At 43.9% G+C, this 13,770-nt stretch overlaps 1 protein-coding gene across 5 annotated transcripts in view; it reads right to left on the reverse strand.

Moving 5' to 3' along the window:
* Nucleotides 1-13,770, reverse strand: part of LOC137653173 (glycine receptor subunit alphaZ1-like) — a 68,545-nt gene that overhangs the window by 46,894 nt on the left and 7,881 nt on the right. For all 5 annotated transcript variants that reach the window (XM_068386555.1, XM_068386553.1, XM_068386552.1 and 2 more), the window contains exons 2-4: nucleotides 11,372-11,577; nucleotides 10,917-10,981; nucleotides 1,185-1,329 (exon numbers count right to left, since the gene is read on the reverse strand). In XM_068386555.1, coding sequence (XP_068242656.1) covers nucleotides 1,185-1,329; nucleotides 10,917-10,981; nucleotides 11,372-11,558 — 397 coding nt within the window. In that variant the 5' untranslated portion in view covers nucleotides 11,559-11,577. The remainder of the gene's footprint in view (nucleotides 1-1,184; nucleotides 1,330-10,916; nucleotides 10,982-11,371; nucleotides 11,578-13,770) is intronic.

Consider the following 13,770-nt stretch of genomic DNA (forward strand, 5'->3'; position numbering starts at 1 on the left):
GCGACGGCTGACCGAGGGTACGTACCTCTCACCCCCTTTCGGTCATCGACGTACCTTCTCCCTTGGTCCTGGGAGCTTGGTAGAGGTCTAGGCCTAGGGTAATGACAGGTTCGGTCAGTCGCCACCTCCACTGCACTAACACAAGCACTTTCACTTTCCTTACCTTTAAAGGCCTCCAGTTGTTCTTTAATGGCCTTCAACTCGGCAGCCAGGCTAGCGTACCGAGGGTCATCCGTAGATACGGAACCTGTAGGAGGTGCAGGAGTTACTAACTCAAGGGAAGGATCAACTTCCAAAGAGGAATCAATTATAGGTTCAATAGATAAATCTACACTAAATCTGTCTTCCTTACCACTAACAGACTTAGACTTAGACCTAGAAGCTCTCCTAACTCTATCGAGCTCTAGTTTACGCACATAGCGCTTCATAATCAACCAATCTTTCTCATCCAAAACTTTACATTCCCCGCACCTATTATCAAGGGCACAAACAAAACCCCTACAATTCGAACACACGGTGTGAGGGTCTACCGCCATTTTCGGTAGTCTCACCTTACATTCCTCATTCACACAGACACGGTAATGACTCTTTTCACTCATAATGAAAACAGCAAAAAAGCTAAGAGAAAACAAAAAACACGATCGCCAAAACCCCAAATCAGAGTACTTCACCAAAAAAGCAGACTGGTACACCGAGCAGGGAAAGCGAAGAAAAACTCTTAGTGACGGACCAACGTGTTGTCGATCCGGCCGGCAGAGATGAACTGAAGAACAGAAAACGGGAATGATTCCTCCTACCACCCTTTAACGGGTGTTACCACCCAACCACCACAAGGCGGTTGCCACGTTTAGAAAAATTCTGCCGAAATAGAGATTATCAGCTATGTATATATAACTGCCAGGTAAGTTCTATTCATAAAATTTAAAATTTTTCCTATTCGGCAGCTGATATCATTTTAGTCTTTGGAGTGTAAGGCTCTCCATCCCCAACACTGGCACAGCTGAGTGACATTACTAAAATACTGGAAAATGCACTGTATAGGCTATGTGACCTAGTTCCGAGTAACAGAAAATTTGGTATGTCACAAAGCTAACACTTTATAAAATACTCAGTCCACAAGCAACTGCATAATGCAATCTACTTATTGCAAAATCTTTAGTCACCATCGGCAAATTATACAATACCTATATACACAGTAGGTATCCACATTTGACTTGTGTGAGCAGGATCAATGTTAATCCACGGCGATGAATCTCTAAAGTAACGCAAAGGAGGCCGAAGGCGATGGTCAGTCCAATACATCCGGATATACCACTCCAACGTGATATCCTAATAGGAATTGAGAAAAACTGTAGTCATGGATATCTAAAACAGGCCAGTAAAATGGAACAAGAAAAACATTTAAAACTGGATTCTTTACGACATCCCATCACTACAGACCAAAAATATATTTAATGGCTTATTGACATGCCTCAAATATGATCTTACTAACATAAAAAAGAATGATTCTTGGGATGTCAGACTTAAAAACAAATAAAAATGAAAAATTCTTAAAATAGTTTGTACTTTTCCCAACCATACAAACTCAAGTTCTTCAAAATAAAGATAGGTCTCCAGCGGGGCTGAAATGGAGGTAGATTTATTAATGAGGTAGTTAATGACACAGTTTGTTCAAGCGAGTAGCCAAACCCTCTTGCCTGTCAAACATGCTTCACTATTGTCCTTAGGCTCAGGACCGCTAGGAGTGGTTGAGATGGGAAGGGTAGCTGGGAAAAGTAAAATTCCTTTTAAAATTTATCATATGTTCCTATACAAATATGAAACTTTTGTCCTTACAAATTGGGAGACTTGCCTATTGGTGGGAGAAAGCCCCCTAGAACTAAACATCGTTATGTTCTTCATTAACCTTGAAATGCCAGTTTCCCTGGTCCCATACATGAGTGCAGAAGAAGTTTAGTAACACCCTATCAGCTCATAGAGATGAGAAGTATTTAGTTGTGTAACTTGTACTCTTATAAAAGACAAACCTATCTCCCCTTAATCATTCAGCTAGAATTGCACTTTTGACCTTTAGGGTTGGGACTTGCAGGATGGTTGAGGTGGGAAATATAGCCATGAGACTGATTTGAGAATGGCCAGGGCAGAAGCTTCCATGGTCACCGACTCAAAAATTGAGCTTAAGTTGTCTCATTTAGACTATTCCTTCTCCTTTGCAAACTCTCCTCACATAAAGTAAATAGATTAGGATCAATGGTAAGTTTATTCATAAACCTCCCACACAATTTTCATCCTTTCTGGGAATTTGCATAAATCCTGCTTTGTCTCCATTATTAAGGCGAAGTCAACTGTCAACCATCCAAACCGAAAAAATAAGAGAGAATCGATATCATTTGATCCAGAGAGCAGCAGTGTGTCTTTGACAAGAAAACAGGCAGAGACATTGGCAGCATTCATTGCCTCTCATTTACTACCTCTTCATTGAATCACTGGTCATTCCAGCTCTGCTGAAGACATACCATTAGAGAGTTATTAGGTCCTTTGACTGGCCAGACAGTACTACATTGGATCCCGCTCTCTGGTTATGGCTCATTTTGTCTTTGCCTACACATACACCAAATAGTCTGACCTATTCTTACTGCATTCTCTTCTGTCCTCGTACACCTAACAACAATGAGATTACCTAACAATTCTTCTTCACTCAAAGGGGTTTACTACTACAATGTAATGTAATTGATCAGTGGCTACTTTCCTCTTGGTAAGAGTAGAAGAGACTTCAGCTATAGTACGCAGCACTTCTGGTAGAAGGACACTACAAAATCAAACCATATGATAGAGTTGATAGGGAAGCAATGTGGAATGTGATGAGGTTATATGGAGTTGGTGAAAGGTTGTTGCAAGCAGTGAAAAGTTTCTACAAAGGTAGTAAAGCATGTGTTAGAATAGGAAATGAAGTGAGTGATTGGTTTCCGGTGAGAGTGGGGCTGAGACAGGGATGTGTGATGTCACCGTGGTTGTTTAACTTGTATGTTGATGGAGTGGTGAGAGAGGTGAATGCTCGAGTGCTTGGACGAGGATTAAAACTGGTAGGCGAGAATCACCATGAATGGGAGGTAAATCAGTTGTTGTTTGCGGATGATACTGTACTGGTAGCAGACACAGAAGAGAAGCTTGACCGACTAGTGACAGAATTTGGAAGGGTGTGTGAGAGAAGGAAGTTGAGAGTTAATGTGGGTAAGAGTAAGGTTATGAGATGTACGAGAAGGGAAGGTGGTGCAAGGTTGAATGTCATGTTGAATGGAGAGTTACTTGAGGAGGTAGATCAGTTTAAGTACTTGGGGTCTGTTGTTGCAGCAAATGGTGGAGTGGAAGCAGATGTACGTCAGAGAGTGAATGAAGGTTGCAAAGTGTTGGGGGCAGTTAAGGGAGTAGTAAAAAATAGAGGGTTGGGCATGAATGTAAAGAGAGTTCTATATGAGAAAGTGATTGTACCAACTGTGATGTATGGATCGGAGTTGTGGGGAATGAAAGTGATGGAGAGACAGAAATTGAATGTGTTTGAGATGAAGTGTCTAAGGAGTATGGCTGGTGTATCTCGAGTAGATAGTGTTAGGAACGAAGTGGTGAGGGAGAGAACGGGTGTAAGAAATGAGTTAGCGGCTAGAGTGGATATGAATGTGTAGAGGTGGTTTGGCCATGTTGAGAGAATGGAAAATGGTTGTCTGCTAAAGAAGGTGATGAATGCAAGAGTTGATGGGAGAAGTACAAGAGGAAGGCCAAGGTTTGGGTGGATGGATGGTGTGAAGAAAGCTCTGGGTGATAGGAGGATAGATGTGAGAGAGGCAAGAGAGCGTGCTAGAAATAGGAATGAATGGCGAGCGATTGTGACGCAGTTCCGGTAGGCCCTGCTGCTTCCTCCCGTGCCTTAGATGACCGCGGAGGTAGCAGCAGTAGGGGATTCAGCATTATGAAGCTTCATCTGTGGTGGATAATGTGGGAGGTTGGGCTGTGGCGCCCTAGCAGTACCAGCTGAACTCGGTTGAGTCCCTGGTTAGGCTGAAGGAACGTAGAGAGTAGAGGTCCCCTTTTTGTTTTGTTTCTTTGTTGATGTCGGCTACCCCCCAAAATTGGGGGAAGTGCCTTTGGTATATGTATGTATGTAAGTTTATATGTGAAGGATCTAATTTAATGTTGTTATTGTTCTTGAAATATTTTATTTTGATTTTTTTTCTTTTCTTGTAGTTCATTTCCTAGTTTCCTTTCCTCACTAGGCTATTTTTCTCTGTTGGGGTCCTTGAGCTTATGGCATCTTTGCTTTTCCAACTAGTGTTATAGCCTAGCTTATAATAATAACAATAATAATAAAAAAAAAAAAAAGTTTGTATTCATGTAAGAACAAACTTTTGTTAAAATGTTATTTTTATTAATAAAATAAATTTTTGAATATACTTACCCGGTGATCATATAAGCTGCAACTCTGTTGCTCGACAGAAAAACCTACGGTCAAAATACGCCAGCGATCGCTATGCAGGTGGGGGTGTACATCAACAGCGCCATCTGTCGAGCAGGTACTTAGTACTCCAAGTAAACAAAGAACCAATTTTCTCCTCGGTCCACTGGGTCTCTATTGGGGAGGAAGGGAGGGTCCTTTAATATATGATCACCGGGTAAGTATATTCAAAAATTTATTTTATTAATAAAAATAACATTTTTCAATATTAAACTTAGCCGGTGATCATATAAGCTGATTCACACCCAGGGGGGTGGGTAGAGACCAGCATTACATGTTTACATTATTATGAGCTAAGTATTTTGTATTTCATTTTAGCAGTTATTCAAAATAACAAACATAAAATAAATAAGTACCTGGTAAGGAAGTCAACTTGAACAATTTACTCTGCCTTTTTAAGTACGTCTTCCTTACGGAGCCTCGCGATCCTCTTAGGATGCTGAGCGACCCCTAGGATCTGAAGTATCAAGGGTTGCAACCCATACAACAGGACCTCATCAAAACCTCTAATCTAGGCGCTTCTCAAGAAATGACTTTGACCACCCGCCAAATCAAGTAGGATGCGAAAGGCTTCTTAGCCTTCCGGACAACCCAGAAACAATAATAAAACATTTCAAGAGAAAGATTAAAAAGGTTATGGAATTAGGGAATTGTAGTGGTTGAGCCCTCACCCACTACTGCACTCGTTGCTACGAATGGTCCCAGAGTGTAGCAGTTCTCGTAAAGAGACTGGACATTCTTAAGATAAAAAGACGCGAACACTGATTTGCTTTTCCAATAGGTTGCGTCGATTATACTTTGCAGAGATCTATTTTGTTTAAAGGCCACGGAAGTTGCGACAGCTCTAACTTCGTGTGTCCTTACCTTCAGCAAAGCTTGGTCTTCCTCATTCAGATGGGAATGAGCTTCTCGTATTAACAGTCTGATAAAATAGGATAAAGCATTCTTTGACATAGGCAAAGATGGATTCTTAACTGAACACCATAAAGCTTCAGACGGGCCTCGTAAAGGTTTTTAAATAGAACTTAAGAGCTCTTCTAGTTCATTTCCAACCATACGATAAGTTTGGAATATCGAACGATATTGGTCAAGGCTGAGAAGGCTGCTCGTGTTTGGCTAGAAAACCAAGTTGTAGAACATGTAGCCGTTTCGGATGAGATTCCGATGTTCTTGCTAAAGGCATGAATCTCACTGACTCTTTTAGCTGTGGCTAAGCATACCAGGAAAAGTGTCTTTAATGTGAGATCTTTCAGGGAGGCTGATTGTAGCGGTTCGAACCTGTCTGACATAAGGAATCTTAGTACCACGTCTAAATTCCAACCAGGTGTAACCAAACGACGCTCCTTCGTGGTCTCAAAAGACTTAAGGAGGTCCTGTAGATCTTTATTGTTGGAAAGATCTAAGCCTCTGTGACGGAAGACTGATGCCAACATGCTTCTTTAACCCTTGATAGTGGGAGCTGAAAGAGATCGTTCTTTCCTCAGATATAAGAGAAAGTCAGCTATTTGAGTTACAGAGGTACTGGTCGAGGATACGGATACTGACTTGCACCAGTTTCGGAAGATTTCCCACTTCGATTGGTAGACTCTAAGGGTGGATGTTCTCCTTGCTCTAGCAATCGCTCTGGCTGCCTCCTTCGAAAAGCCTCTAGCTCTCGAGAGTCTTTCGATAGTCTGAAGGCAGTCAGACGAAGAGCGTGGAGGCCTTGGTGTACCTTCTTTACACGTGGCTAACGTAGAAGGTCCACACTTAGGGGAAGTGTTCTGGGAACGTCTACTAGCCATCGAAGTACCTCGGTGAACCATTCTCTCGCGGGCCAGAGGGAAGCAACTAGCGTCAACCTTGTCCCTTCGTGAGAGGCGAACTTCTGCAGTACCTTGTTGACAATCTTGAACGGAGGGAATGCATATAGATCTAGATGTGACCAATCTAGTAGAAAGGCATCTATATGAACTGCTGCTGGGTCCGGGATTGGTGAGCAAAATATTGGGAGCCTCTTGGTCATCGAGGTTGCGAAGAGATCTATGGTTGGCTGGCCCCAGGTGGCCCAAAGTCTCTTGCATACATCCTTGTGGAGGGTCCATTCTGTTGGAATTATTTGTCCCTTCCGACTGAGACAATCTGCCATGACATTCAAGTTGCCTTGGATGAACCTCGTTACTAGTGATATGTCTAGACCTTTTGACCAGGTGAGGAGGTCCCTTGCGATCTCGTACAATGTCAGAGAGTAGGTCCCTCCTTGCTTGGAGATGTACGCCAAAGCCGTGGTGTTGTCCGAGTTCACCTCCACCACTTTGCCTTGAAGGAGAGACCTGAAGCTTTTCCAGGTCAGACGTACTGCCAGTAGCTCCTTGCAGTTGAAATGCATTGTCCTTTGACTCGAGTTCCATAATCCCGAGCATTCCCTACCGTCTAATGTCGCACCCCAGCCTACGTCCGATGCGTCCGAGAAGAGAACGTGGTTGGGAGTCTGAACAGTCAGGGGAAGACCCTCTCTAAGGTTGATATAATCCTTTCACCAAGTCAGACAAGACTTTATCTTTCCGGAAACCGGGATCGAGACCGCTTCTAGCGTCTTGTCCTTTATCCAGTGAAAAGCTAGATGGTATAGAAGAGGACGGAGGTGTAGTCTTCCTAGTGACACAAAATGATCCACGGATGACAGTGTCCCTACCAGACTCATCCACAGCCTGACTGGGCAGCGTTCCTTCTTCAGCATCTTCTGGATGGATAGCAGGGCTGGGGGCTGATCGTCTTGTTCAGCAACGTCCTCATCAGAGGGTTCCTCATCCGAAACTGATGAGGAAACGGCAACGGAGTGGGCAACGTCTGACTCGCTGAATCCGGTCGCACTGGTGGATGCGTGACGGAGCCGGACGAAATATCATGGCACTGCTGCACAGTCTGTGAACTGTCAACAACCATGGGTGCGCGAGGAAGTACAGCGTCAACCCGAAACTGTCTAGACTGTCTGGGTTGTGCAGTCAACACCCTACCGGGTTGCTGAGGTTGACGCACTGCGTCACAACAAGTCACTTCTGCTGGTTGTTGAACGTCCTGAACGTCAACAACCACCTCCGAGCGTCGCTTAACTTCAACGTGTGACTGGCAACCCACACTGGGTCGCATCGGTGGAGGAACCACCTCAACTGGCAGACGCGAGTAGGTTACCTCAGCGTCAACAGGGGGCACAACCGACCGGTTGGAAGGTTGTTGGCCAGAAGGAGGAACCACCTCAACTGGCAGACGCGAGTAGGTTACCTCAGCGTCAACAGGGCGCACAACCAACCGGTTGGAAGGTTGTTGGCCAGAAGGTTCTTCTCCGCATTTAAGTCCTCTATCAAGGACGCAAGCTTGGACTGCATGTCTTGCAGCAAAGCCCATTTAGGGTCTACGGGAGCAGGTGTGGCAACAGACGGGGTTAGCGACTGAGGCGGAACCATTTACCATCCCTGAAAGCCTTGTTATGTGTGACATAATAGTACAGCAAAACTTCAAAGGCTTGACAAAAGGTGAGAAGTTGACCTGTTAACAACTTGGAGCGTCTCCTGGCTAGGCGCCAGGGCGAGTCTACCAGAATTGAGAAGTCTATCTGGGCAGAGGCATGAACTCCCAAGCCGAGAACTTCTCTCGTGTCCTATCAGACTCTCGCTCTATAAGCCAGTTTAAAAGAAGGGAAAACAAAGGCTGTATCCCTAAAACTCCTCCTGGTGCAAAAACCAGTCGCCTAGCCAACGTAACGCTCTCTAGGAGAGCGAGAGAGCACTAGCTTAAAAACAACGGCTTCGAAGTAGCTAGGCCTAGTGTAAGTTCTGACGTTTAGGCGAACGAGGAGCAGCAGTTACAAGATCCGGACGAAGATCCTTAAAAAATCATCATGATTTAATTAAAGTCCATAGGAGGCTAAGCAGCTTAAGGCTCCTCTCCAAATGACAGAGTCCTCAAGGGAATATCAGTAGGAGGGAGAACAGCACTTTCTCATCTACAGGAACCTTGTCCGATAAAAGCTAGGTTATCTCAGTGAGTCTCTCACTGGTGCATTAGTAGCAGACCAGAAGGCAACGTCATGTAACTGCTTGACAGTCTGTGAACTGTCAACAACTGAACTGTCAACCACAACAGGTGCGTGAGAACATACAGTGTTCACTCGAGACTGCTTTGACTGTCTATACTGAGCAGTCAAAACAACTCTAGAATGCGGAGGTTGACGCACCGCGTCAAAACAAAACAACTTAGACTGTTGTTGTGCCTCGCGAACGTCAACGGAAGGTTCCGTGCGTTACTGAACGTCAACATGCGGCTGGCAGGGTACACTGGAACGCATGGGTGGCGGGACTCTCTCAGCTGGAGTGCGGCAGAAGGTTGCCTCAGCGTCCACAGGACGCACAACCGTGTTGGTTGTAGGCTAGAGGTTGGTGCAGTGTCAACCTTCTCCGCACGAAAGTCCCGCATCAATGACGTTAACTGAGACTGCATGGTCTGCAGCACAGACCACTTAGGGTCTACAGGAGCAGGTGCGGCAACAGACGGTGTGACTGCCTGATGCGGTACCGCTTTGCCTCTCTTAGGAGGTGAGCAGTCGTCGGAAGACTGCAGCGAGTCCGAACTGACCCAGTGGCTACAACTGGGCCGTTGGACTTGCGCGGAAGGGACCGACTTGCGCTTAATAAGCTGCGAGACCTTGGTCCATGATTTCTTACGAGAAACCTCTTCCGCAGACGAGAAATAAATGGGCTCTCTCGTCTTTGTGTGGGTGGGGCGATCTTGGGTAGATACGCCCGAAACCACGGAGGGAAACGTCTGTTCGTTGATCAAGGCCTGACGAACCCATAAGTCGTTCGACATTACTTCTCCCCTGGGCTTGGGAGCTTGCAAGAGGTCCCGGACTAGGTGAACGACAGGCACGAACAGACGAACCCTCGGACGCAACACTGTAACACTTTGCGCATATCACTTTATCACTTCGATTTTCTGTTTTGCACTTATTTCACTGAAATCGAAACTTTTACTGATTTCTACCTGAAACACGCAATTCTACCCTTCATTAAAAGGTAGTAATTGCGAAATCAGTCGTATAATGCAGCTCATTAATACTAGCAAAAAACAGAAAACATATATAAAGATAAAAAATTCAGTGGCTGGGAAAGAGACTAAACACTAGTTCAAATAAACTACGTTTACAATCTCTCACCGCACATAGCCTGGGGACAAGAATAAAACCCTAGAAACGTTTTACCTTCTAACCCGTACAGCGACTAGGGAGGAGAGTAACACGAGAACAATGTTACCCGCTTGAACGGAACGTTTTCTCTCCTCTCTCTCCCTCCGTCTCTATCTCTCTCTCTCTTTCTCTCTTGATTTCGCACCTAAGAGAAGAGCCCAATTATATATCGTCAAAAAAACATGTTATTTTACTAAAGGAAAAAACTGAAAGGTTTTCCAAATAAAAAGTTCCTTTAATTTAGAATTTAAAACATTTAAGCTAAGAAAGAATGAACGAAACGTCAGAATCGATTTACTCTTACTGCAAAGTGAAACCGTGATACACTCTCTCTCTATCGTAACGATAGAGCGCATGTTGAACGTCCTGAACGTCAACAACTGCGTAGTCTAAAAAAACTAAACGTTAGTTCATCTTTGAAAACAGTACGAAGACTATCAAAGAAATTCTTTCATAAAACATTAAATTTAAAAAGTTTTAAATTCTTTAAAGGCTAAATACGATATAACGGGCTCAACGTTGATTAACTTCGGTTCCAAGTTAGGACCGCCTACTATCAGGAAAGGTCGCATATAAACAAAACATAAAAATTTATTTTTTTATATGTTTATAATAAAAGGAAAGTTAATCGAAGAGGCCTAATAAAGGCGGAGAGATATAAAATATATAGATCTATAACGTGTTAAGCAAAATTACTAAAAACCTAAACACACTTCCGTCTAAGGGAAGGGTCGGCCATTTAAAAGTGAAAGAGAGTCCATACTCTCTTTGTCACCATAATTAAATCTATCCAAAACGAGTTCAAGTTTTGAGATGAAGATAAAACTCCTGCATAGCGAAAGCTCAAAACTAGAATAGTGTACTTCACCAAATAGTTGTGAAAACAAATCCAGTTAGTAACAGCGTATTAGTAGGTCTTGCCGGTAGCCCGACAGAGAGAAAATTGGTTCTTTGTTTACTTGGAGTACTAAGTACCTGCTCGACAGATGGCGCTGTTGATGTACACCCCCACCTGCATAGCGATCGCTGGCGTATTTTGACCGTAGGTTTTTCTGTCGAGCAACAGAGTTGCAGCTTATATGATCACCGGCTAAGTTTAATATTGAAAAAACTATATTGTACTGTACTGCAGGGCTTTATAAATGATGACGATAACACAAACAATCATTATCGGATATCATTTCTTACCATAGAAGCTTCATCAATGGCAAAGATGTCACGTACTTTAACACTGAACACCACAGGCAAAACATCTAAGGAGCAAAAGACAAGATAAAATTAAAACAATATAAAAAGAAATTTTTAATTCTTATTTGTATACCATGACTAAACAATCATAAATGTAACTTTGTCCCCAATAAGAATAGGTTTACCTTACAGTTTTTAGTTCACTTTAGACATAAAATGCTGTAAAAATAATCTTGTCTCCCCTTTAAATAATAAGATTTAGCCTTTCAAAAATTATAATGATGAGGTGGCACTGATGGTAATGACTAAAACCTTACGTTTGTAATATGCCTAGGCAAAAATAACATATACATTGTCATATAGTGTACCTGTACTGTACACTAGAATTTAATTAAAAATATCAAGAAAAACTAAATCCCCAACTGATATTTAATCAGATACTACTAAACAATTACCTTCTCCAGGTGGGATTGGCACGGCAAATCTGTCATAAGATGCTGGAAAGAGACCATCACGACCATTATCATCAGCTTGCTCGGACCCATCTACTTCAGATGTAGAAGGCACGGTGAGGAGTGCCGATGCATTTGTGGGGTGAATCTGATCACTATGAGCTGGGAATCGGGAATGAAACAGCACCATCGATTCGTCGATATCATCCCTAAAATATAAAATAATTCATAGCTCTTTACCTATCTATTACTAACAAGTATAAGGGAAAGGAAAAGGCAAATACTGTACTGTACTGTACATTAGTACCTGGGGTTATCAGTAACATTGAATACAATCAAATTGGGATACAAACAAAAATAACAAATTTGGAGATAATTTGTATTTTTCCTAACATACAAACCTGGAGCTATTTATAGGGTATTACGTTCAGCAATGCTGAAAACTAGCCAAGGCAATTTTAGTGAGGGATAATTACCCCATCCGCTAGTTAGCGGAAGGGGGGTGGGGTAGACTGGCTACCCCCTCACTCACACCTGTCGGTTGAGCAACCACTTTTGCTTTCTGGCAGGATTTCTAGGGGGACAGGATGGCAGGCCAATTTGTATAAATAGCTCCAGGTTTGTATGTTAGGAAAAATACAAATTATTTCCAAATTTGTTATTTGTTCCGACACAGATACAAACCTTTCACTATTTATAAGGTGACTTACTCTTAGGAGGGAGGAAGTCCTACCAACTGGCCTTGGTTATGACCCAGGGTTCTTTCTAATTGATCTTTGATCTAATTAGTAGGAACCCTACCCTTGCTAAAATCAAAGTACAGTACTGTAGTTACAAGGTAACACAATGATAGCGGCCTGCAGAAGCTTGTGTGAGAGAGACTCGTGGCTTGTCTTTACGTAGGAACTCGAGGATAAGCACGAGTTCCAAGACATATCCAATAGCCTCCCTCAAGAGGTATTGGTGACCTAACAAAGTATCTATTAATACTCAGGATGCACAAGGAAAGTGAATCTTACCTGCAGAGGGGTGAGGTCAGCTATGCTGCGGTCTTGCGGAGCTGTTTCCCCAGGGGGGGAGAAGGTGAAAGAAAGAAGGGAGCCAGACATTCTTTTCATTCACCCCAGACTAACCCGGGTAACCTCAGCCCTCAACCCTCTGCTACTTGTCCATCAAGGAGCCCAAGGCACTAGATCACTTGTTGTGCGGCCACCACAGGACCAATGGAGAAGGTTTCCATGCTCCTGTGGGTTACGTCTTTCAGGTAGAGGGCTGTGAAGGTCGTCTGACGCTCCCACACGTCCTCTTGCATTACCTGTGCCACAGAAAAATTCTTCTTGAACACCAGAGACGTTGCAATGCCTTTGACGTCATGAGCTCTGGGTCGGTTGGACAGAGGAGGGTCTGGATTGAGAGCGTATTCAATTACTTTCCTGATCCAGGAGGAAATGGTATTTCTCGTGACCCTCCTCTTGCCCTTCCCTGTGCTGACAAAAAGCGCTTGTACACGGGGGCGAGCTTTTGTCGTTCTTTTTAAGTAGCACCTCAGACTCCTTACTGGACATAGTAACAGTTGGCCTAGATCTTCGGTTACAGAACGAAGACTCTCTATCTGAAATGGGCCAAACCTGGAGTCCGGCACACCCGGATTTTGAGTCTTAGCTACGAACTCATGGACGTAGTTGAGGATTACTTCCCCCCATCTCCTGGAGTAGGAGACATCAGCAGATAGACCATGAAGTTCGCTGACTTTCTTGGCTAAGGCCAGAGCGAGCAGGTACACCGTCTTCCACGTGAGGTGGCGATCGGAGGCCTGGCGTAATGGTTCATAGGGGTAGCCCTTCAGAGACCTGAGGACCGGAACCACGTTCCAAGAGAGAGGTCTTAGCTCTGCCTGGGGACAAGTAAGCTCGTAACAATGTATGAGCAAAGAAATTTGCAACGAGGAGGAAATACAACTCCTTTCAGTCTAAAGGCGAGACTCAAGGCTGAGCGGTAGCCTTTGACTACCGAGACCGAGAGAAGCATTTCTTCCCGAAGGTATACAAGAAACTCCGCTATACTGTAGTTGAAACAGAGGCATCAAGGGGAGAGATACCCCTTCAACGACACCAACCACAGAAAACTGATCACTTCGCCTGGTAGACTGCCTCTGTAGATCTCCTGAGGTGTCCAACCATTCTTTTCGCAACCGGTTGCGAAAAGCCTCTCTGTGTGAGTAGGTGCTGGATAGTCTCCAGGCGTGAAATCGAAGCAAATATACGGCTTTGTGGAAGATGTTGGCATATGGTTGTTTTAGGAGGTCGTGTTGTGGAGGGAGCTCCCTCGGGATCTCCGTGAGGAGATGCAGAAGGTCCGGGAACTATTCTGCGTGATGCCAATGAGGCTCATTTGCAAGTTGT

The sequence above is a fragment of the Palaemon carinicauda genome, chromosome 14 (genome assembly GCF_036898095.1).
Source record: "Palaemon carinicauda isolate YSFRI2023 chromosome 14, ASM3689809v2, whole genome shotgun sequence".
Classification (NCBI taxonomy): domain Eukaryota; kingdom Metazoa; phylum Arthropoda; class Malacostraca; order Decapoda; family Palaemonidae; genus Palaemon; species Palaemon carinicauda.